The sequence below is a fragment of the Diceros bicornis genome, chromosome 2 (genome assembly GCF_020826845.1).
Source record: "Diceros bicornis minor isolate mBicDic1 chromosome 2, mDicBic1.mat.cur, whole genome shotgun sequence".
Classification (NCBI taxonomy): Eukaryota; Metazoa; Chordata; class Mammalia; order Perissodactyla; family Rhinocerotidae; genus Diceros; species Diceros bicornis.
In genome coordinates this window covers 78369845-78377530 of record NC_080741.1, presented here as the reverse complement: position 1 = coordinate 78377530, position 7686 = coordinate 78369845, and the positions used below count along the sequence as shown (strand labels likewise).

Below are 7686 nucleotides of genomic sequence, written 5' to 3'. Positions count from 1 at the left end.
TTAGCACAAGATAAAAGTTTAAAGTCTTCTCTAATCTTTTCTGAGTGTGCATCTTGCCCTGGGCAAGCTTTCAAAATTGGCTTTCTAAATTCCCCATGCACATAAGTCCTTTTGAATTTCCTAATTTCCAAAGAAGTTCTCTCCAGCTTTTTCTTCTGGACCTTGGCAGTATACTGTATGTTTTGACTGTAATTGTTTGCCCCAGATATCTGTGGTTTGTTAGTTCACATTGCAATGTTTGTGAGCAATGCCCGCCACTTTTCCAGCCTGAATTCTGAAAGAAGAGTGTCTTTCATCAATCATTCAGATAGTCCACAGACAGGTTAGAGCAGACATACATAATGATTTGTGATTAAGGGCATCTCTACTCCTGCCAGGATGAAGGATCAGTTTCACACTGGAAACATAGATTTCCCTCTTCAGGAGTGGTACCATGCCAGGGAGGAGGTGGGACAAGTGCAAATAAAATTCTTAAAAGTCAGTTTACCTGAGATAGGAGTTTATTTACCTGAGCAACTTGCTTGCTTATCAAACAACAGTTTACTTATCAAGAATCATTTAAAGATCCTTGCTTCGCTATGTCCATCATCTAAATTATTATCTTAAATTTTGTCTTATCCTGGGGCCGGCCCAGTGGTGTACTGGTTAAGTTCATGCACTCTGCTTCCGTGGCCTGGGGTTCACAGGTCTGGACCCCAGGCGCCGACCTATGCACTGCTTCTCAAGCCATGCCGTGGCAGGCGTCCCACATATAAAGTAGAAGGAGATGGGCACGGATGTCAGCCCAGGGGCAATCTTCCTCAGCTAAAAGAGGAGGATTGGCAATGGATATTGCTCGAGGCTAATCTTCCTCACAGAACAGCAGGAGGACTGCTGATAGGAAAGCAGCTTGAGGACCGCCTCCACTGCCCTGCACCCTCCATGCCTGACTAAATGTTGCGCAGGTGCACTGAGAAGCTAAAATGACTGACTGTAAACTTTAGATGTCACAGACTAAAAACCCATTTCAGGCAACACATAGAACCCCCTCCAATTTGCACAGGTGACCCATGAAGAGATATGAAGCAGTCATGCCTGCGCAGAGGACTCTTCAAACTTCAGCCCCTAAGGCCACATGGATGCTCCCCCTCCCCTATCTAAAACCCCAAATAAAAACCCTTGCCTGTAGCTTTTCAGGGAGTTCGGGATTACAGCTTTGGCTGCCCATTCTCCTTGCTCAGCACTTTGCAGTACAATTCCTACTTTCTTCCACTACACTCGGTGTCAGAGATCGGCTTGCCACGCGATAGGAGGGCGAACCTACTTCCGGCTCGGTAACAATTTCATTTGTGGAATATGAATACATCTGATCTTGCAAATGTCTCACCTCGGGGAAAATAGTGCACATGAATTCACAAACCGGCTTCTCTGGCAAAAACAGTTCCCTGCTGCCCCAGGAGGCTGAAACAGCCAACCAGATAGGTGGCAGCTAGGATCACTTGAGTCTGAAGAAAAATAACCTCAGCAAGCAGGGACCCCTGGGGTAAGGGGTGGGGTACAGGGGGGACTCGCAGGGTTCATTTAGCAAAGAGCACCAGCTCATGGCGTCCATCAATACCTTAGTGAGCCAGCTAACTAAATCCAGACATCGCCTTTCTGGTCATCAAATGCAGCCCCTCTGCCCACTAATTTCAGGAGGGTTTGCTGCGGAAAGGGGGACAAGGGAAGTTTCTCCGTTGAGCAGGGTGAACGGTCTACTTTTCTCTTTTCTTCCAGCTGGCCCTGACTTTCTCGGCTTTGGTGTGCTCCCGCCCCGTGTCTAACCATCTGGGGTTGTGCTGGCTTGGGGCAAGAGCCGGCCAACATGCGCTTCAAGGACAAGGAGCTATATAGCCTAGGAGGTGATGCCCAACACAAAAGGGGGTGCAGTTCCTGCAGCAAGTGGCTGAGAGAGGTCAGCAGGGGACCAGGTGGTGGGAAATGGGGAGAGATCGGTCAAAGGGCACACAGCTGCCGGGAGGCAGGATAGATAAGTCCAGAGATCTAATGTGCAGCACGATGACTGGAGTTAACAGTGCCGTTTCATATACTGGAAATTTGGTAAGAACAGATTTCAGGTGCTTGCATAAAAAAAAGACATTTATGTAAAGAGATGGACACGTTAACCAGCTTTATTGTAGCAACCATTTCCCTATGTATCTGTATACCAAAACATGTTGTATGCCTTAAATATATACCATCTTTATTCACACACACAAAAAGACGAGGTCTGTGATATGAACGCCCAGTAGCTGTACCTGGACTCTGTGACTTCTACGATGGCAGGAATGACACTCCTGCCAGGCTCAGGCCCAACCTTTAAAGGGACTGGCAACTTGTGCTCTCTCACTCTTAGAAACCAGCCACCACGCTGTGAGGAAGGCCACGCAGCCACGTGGAGGAGGACCAAGGCCCCTGGCCATCAGCCCCGCCGAGCGCCCAGCTGTCAGCCAGCACCCCCTTGCCAGCCATTGTGAGCAAGGCCTCAGCTGATGTCACAAAGGGCAGAGAGGAGCTGTCCCCCCTGGGCCTTGCCCAAACTGTGAAATCTTGAGTAAATAAATGATGATTCTCGTTTTAAACCACTAAGTTTAGGGGTGGTTTGTTACACAACGACCGATAACTAAAACACCACCTCACCCCTTGCTCCACGCACGCTCCAGTTCTTCAAATTCCCCTCCCCCCCTACAGGCTGAATGCCCAATGGAGTCTGGCCAAGTGCCCGGCGTGTGGGCTTCCCAGAGAGTAAACCTCATGGGCAGAGCGTCTGTGGGAAACGGAACCATTCAGTGTGAGTCAAGTGTAAGGAGGGGGTGGTAGTGAAAAGGTCCGCAGGGGGACAGGTCACAGAGGGTCCCCAAAGCCCACTGAGGAACTGGGACTTGCCCTGAAGGGAATGAGAGCCATGCACAGATTCCAAGGAGAGCAACACTGGGTGACCACACATCGGGCTGTTTAAAGAAAACCAAAACAGGGGACGTGAAGGGGGAGTGACAAGACTCCCACCCCATCCCCAGCCCTCTTCTTACCTATCCTGGCCCTGCTCTCAGAGGGAGAAGGAAAATCTTCTCTGACCGGCCAGACGCTAGGACCGTCCCTGGGCGGTCTCATGAGCATGTTGACAGACTCTGCACACACTGCAACCCAGCCCCTCGAGCAGCAGCCAGCGGCCTTCTGGACATTCCTTGGGCTTCTTAGGAGCCCATGTGGACGTTCCCTGATAGATGAAGCCTCCCTCTGATGAACCACCCCCCGCCCAGGATGTCTGGCTGCCCGTGGAGCTCCCCTGGAACCTTGAGCTGGCTGAACAGCCCACACCTCAGGCGGGCCTCTTAGAGGGACTGCTCAGTGCCACTGTTATAAACAGGAGAAATCCTCACAGTGGAAAGGCCTAACTCCTGCATTATAGTCAGAAAACTCAGCTGCACTTGTAAGGGACCCTTAAACTGCTCTGGGGGCCCACACCCTTGTCACTTGTCTGACGCCCCACACAGGCTAGCTCACGGGACTTTGTTATCCTATTATGGACCTCTTGGTTGTAGTTAATCAAGGCCACAGGATCAGAAGTTTCCCTTGGTCCTTCTGAAAACGTTAGGTAATGTCAGTACCCAGTTTCTGTCTTTCTGCCCTGCAATATGCCTCACAGCCTTTTCCCTTCAGAACCACATTCGTTGCTGTTGTGAGTTACCATCATAATTCTAAGTCACTTTCCCATTTAGTCGTTCTGACTAACTCCAAGCACTACATCACTACACGCTTCTCACACTGCAGCATGCACAGCCCCATCCTGTGCAAGGAGGATGCAAAACAGCGTCTCTGTGACACATCTTTCTGGCACTTCAAGTTTATTATAATATTTGGAAAACCAAGTACTTTATAAGTACCGTGCCTCTTCCCCACAAACATGGAAGAAGAGACGGAGAGGACAAGGGAGGGAAGAAGTGCCCCAGGAAAAACAGTCCGTTCTGGCAGACCTGCAGCTAGGGAGGCCTCTTCTCGCGCCCCCCAGGCGCCTCCAGGCTGTCCTCTAAGTTCACCGAGTGTTCTGGATGCTTCTGAAGGCCACGGAGGTGCCGGATACCATTTTGACTTGAATCCCTCAGCAGTTTGCACCCCTCCGTCGTCCACCTGACCAAGTCCTCTCGCCCGGACGTCCGTGCACGTACGGCCCGTACTGCTTGCCCTGCTCCCACTCCCCGCTGAAGACCTCCAGCCTCTGGCCAAACTCCCACACCACGCTGCCAGGCTCCCTGGAGCTCAGCAGCTGGCTCTCCATTTAAAATGGGGGCGATGCAGCCTGCCCTCCCCACAATCGTTGATTTGTCCCTGCCAGAGCTTAAAGCGGCTTCACTTGGTTGAGTTTGACGTGCTTCTTCTTGCTGGGCAGACAAAAACAGAAGCGACTTATAAAGTTTATGAATCTCCCAGCGGCGCCCCGCCAGCCCTGGCTGGGGCCCGAGGGAGAGGCTGGGGTCTCCCCATCAGGCTGCCCGGCGTCGGGGGAGTTTCTGTTGTAGGATACACCCTGGGGGCAGTGGGTGTCCTCTGGGGCTCCAGTCCCGTTGCTGGTGCTGTGGGTGCGGGGGCAGGCCCCAGGGCTCCTCGAAGGGGTTGGGCTGGGGCTGGCGGTCCTCGACTCCAGGCTGGGGAGGGCACTGGCGGGCTCTTCGGCCTTCAGCCCTGACTCCTGCTTCTCCTCGGGCCGCTGATCTTCTTTGTGGAACCAGGTCGGAAGAAGAGGTTCGCTGTGACTTCGTCTCAGTGGAGATGCAGAGAGCAGCTGCCCCTCGCCGGTTGGGAAAGATTGGGGGCCAACGGAAGGGATTACAGTCGGGGGGCCCTCCTCCTGTTGCTTGGATTTCAAGATGAGGTACGTGGCCATCAGGTGGTCGTATTTTCTTGCCCTTAATGAAGGCCGGATCTTGCCCCACTCAAAGCCCAGGTCCCTCACCATTACCTCTGTCACCGAGGGGTCCATGTTGTCACAGGGCAGCTCCCTGTGAGGCCTGAGTTTCTCGTGGCCCACATTCACCCACGCGTCGTTCAGGATGTCTTTTAGAGTTGCTCTCTCGCTGGGTTCGACGGTCAACAGTTTTCTCAGGAGATTTCTACATTCATCTGATAAAAATAAAGGAAGATGGACTCGCCTCGTCAGGACCCGCCGCTTCACGGTCCCTATGTCCTCCCCCGGGAAAGGCAGGCACCCAGTGACCATGACGTACAGGACGACACCCAGGCTCCAGACATCGACCGCGGGGCCGTCGTATTCTAGGCCCCGCAAGATCTCCGGGGCCACATAAGAGAGGGTGCCGCAGCAGCTAGTCAGCTTCCGGCCCAGGAACAAGGTGCTCAGACCGAAGTCTGTCAGCTTTATGTTCAGGTCGTCGTCGAGAAGAATGTTCTCCGGCTTCAGGTCCCGGTGGGCAATGCCTCTCTGGTGGCAGTGGTGGAGAGCGGAAACTAGTTGTTGAAATTTCCCTCGGGCCTCTTCTTCCGTCATGGGGCCGTGGATTCTTAAGAAATCATACATGTCTCCTCCCGTAACGTGCTCCATCACAAGGCATAACCTGTCTTTGGTGTCAATCACCTCAAACAATCGGACGATATTCGGGTGCTGCAGCGCCTTCAGGCTGTGGACTTCCCGGGCAAGTGTCTTGATGCTGGAGAAGCTCTGTTGGTTCTTCTCAAGGACTTTAACGGCCACCTCTGTCCCGGTCGGGATGTGGAGGGCTAACTTTACCTTGGCAAAGCTGCCCTCGCCTATGGTCTTAATGAACTTGTAATGGTTAATACTGGCCCTCTTCTCAGAAGAGGTGGCCTCATGGCCCGGAAGCATGGTGACCTGCTAACACTATCTGACTATACTAACTAACGATGCTAACTATGCTAACAAACAAAACTATAGTATGCTAACTAATACTAACTAATGATACGAACAATGCCACCTACACTTACTAACTACACTAGTAAATAATACTAACTATACTAACTGTACCAACAATACTAACTATACTGACTGTACTAACAATACTAACACTAAATAACAAAATAAATTTATCAACAAAAGGGGAACAAAAAAACAAAATGGGGAAAAAACAAAATGGGGAAAAGATAAACAAAATAGGAGAAAAAAGGAAAAAACAAAATGGGGAAAAAACAAAATGGGGAAAAAATAAACAAAATGGGGGAAAAAGGAAAAAAAAACAAAATGGGGAGGGAAAAAAACAGGGAAAAAATAAACAAAATGGGGGAAAAAGGAAAAAAACAAAATGAGGAAAAAATAAGCAAAATGGGAAAAAAGACAAACGGGAAAACAAGCTAACTAACTGACTGTCCAAGTCCGACAGGTCACCACAAGGAGCTTCCTGGGCTATAAGGACAAAAAACCTAGGCCCGGCCAGAGACTTATACAGGTATTGTAAACCCCATCACAATGGCTCCTTATGAGGTCAGAGCAACAAATGGGCCAGTCACGGCTGGGGATAAACCATAGTGGTTTTCTCAGCATTTGGTCTCAAGACCCTTTACTCTTAAAATAAAGGACCCCAGAGAGCTTTTTATTTATGTGGAATATTAGAGAATGATATTTACTTTATTAGAAATTAAAATCTGTAGGATGCTTCAGTGGCCTTTTCATTTCTAACTTAAAAATCTGTAATAATTTTTGGCTTTTAAAGACCTCATAATGTCTACACTTTAAAATATTCAATTCCTTTTCCTTAAACTCTGATTAGTCTCAAAACGCTCCTATAACTTAACTGATATTATAATACTATAGGAAAACGTTCTGTCGCGTAAGACTCGTGAAGGGACATCATCAGCATTTATAAAGCTGAGAGGAAAACAGCTTTCACTGTATTTTCCCCAATAAGATCATGAGCAGATTTCTCAACAGAAACCTTGGAGCCCAGATGGCACAGGTTGACGTATTCCAAGTGCTGAAGGAAAAAAGAATCCAACCGAGAATCCTGTATCTGGAAAAACTGTCCTTCAAAATTGGGGGAGAAATTAAGACACTCCCACATAAATCAAAGCCGAGAGAGTTCTTGCCACTAGACCTGCCCTCCCATGATGGGAGTCCTTCAGGTTGAAACCAAAGGACAGGGGACAGTAACTCAACGCCTTATGAAGAAATGAAGATCTCTGGTCAAAGCAAGCACGTGGACGATTACAAAAGCTAGGGCTATTGGAACTTTGGTGTGTAGCTCCCCTTTCTGTTTTCTACATTAAGAGACTAAAGTATCAAAAAACCCAATTGTTAATATACGTTTTTGGACACACAATGCCTGAAGATGTAATTTTGTGACATTAATAACTGAAGTGGGGTGGAGTCAGAGCTGCACAGGGGCCGGGTTTCTGTGTGTTACTGAAGTTAAGCTGGTATAAATTGATATTAGAGTGCTGTAACTTCAGGATGTTAAGTGTAATCCCATGGTCACCACAAAGGAAAAAGCTATAGAATATACACAAAAGGAATTGAGAAGGTAATTGAAATGTTTCTCTACCCAAAATGAACTAAATGTAAAAGAAGACAGTCACGCGGTAATGACAAAAAAAGCCATAAGGCATATAGAAGACAAACAGCAGAATGACAGAGGTAAGTCTCTCCTTATCAGTAATTACTTTAAATGTAAATGCATTCGACTCTCCAATCAGAAGACAGACTGG

At 48.9% G+C, this 7686-nt stretch overlaps 1 protein-coding gene across 1 annotated transcript; it reads right to left on the bottom strand.

Moving 5' to 3' along the window:
• Nucleotides 1-4354: 4354 nt before the first annotated feature.
• Nucleotides 4355-5854, bottom strand: LOC131421181 (serine/threonine-protein kinase MARK2-like). The gene has a single exon (XM_058567907.1). It carries the CDS (start codon nucleotides 5852-5854, stop codon nucleotides 4355-4357), a length of 1500 nt encoding a protein of 499 aa, XP_058423890.1.
• Nucleotides 5855-7686: the final 1832 nt, after the last annotated feature.

Coding starts and splice junctions, on each gene's coding strand:
- LOC131421181 (XM_058567907.1), bottom strand. CDS start 5,854: ATGCTTCCGGGCCATGAGGCCACCTCTTCTGAGAAGAGGGCCAGTATT.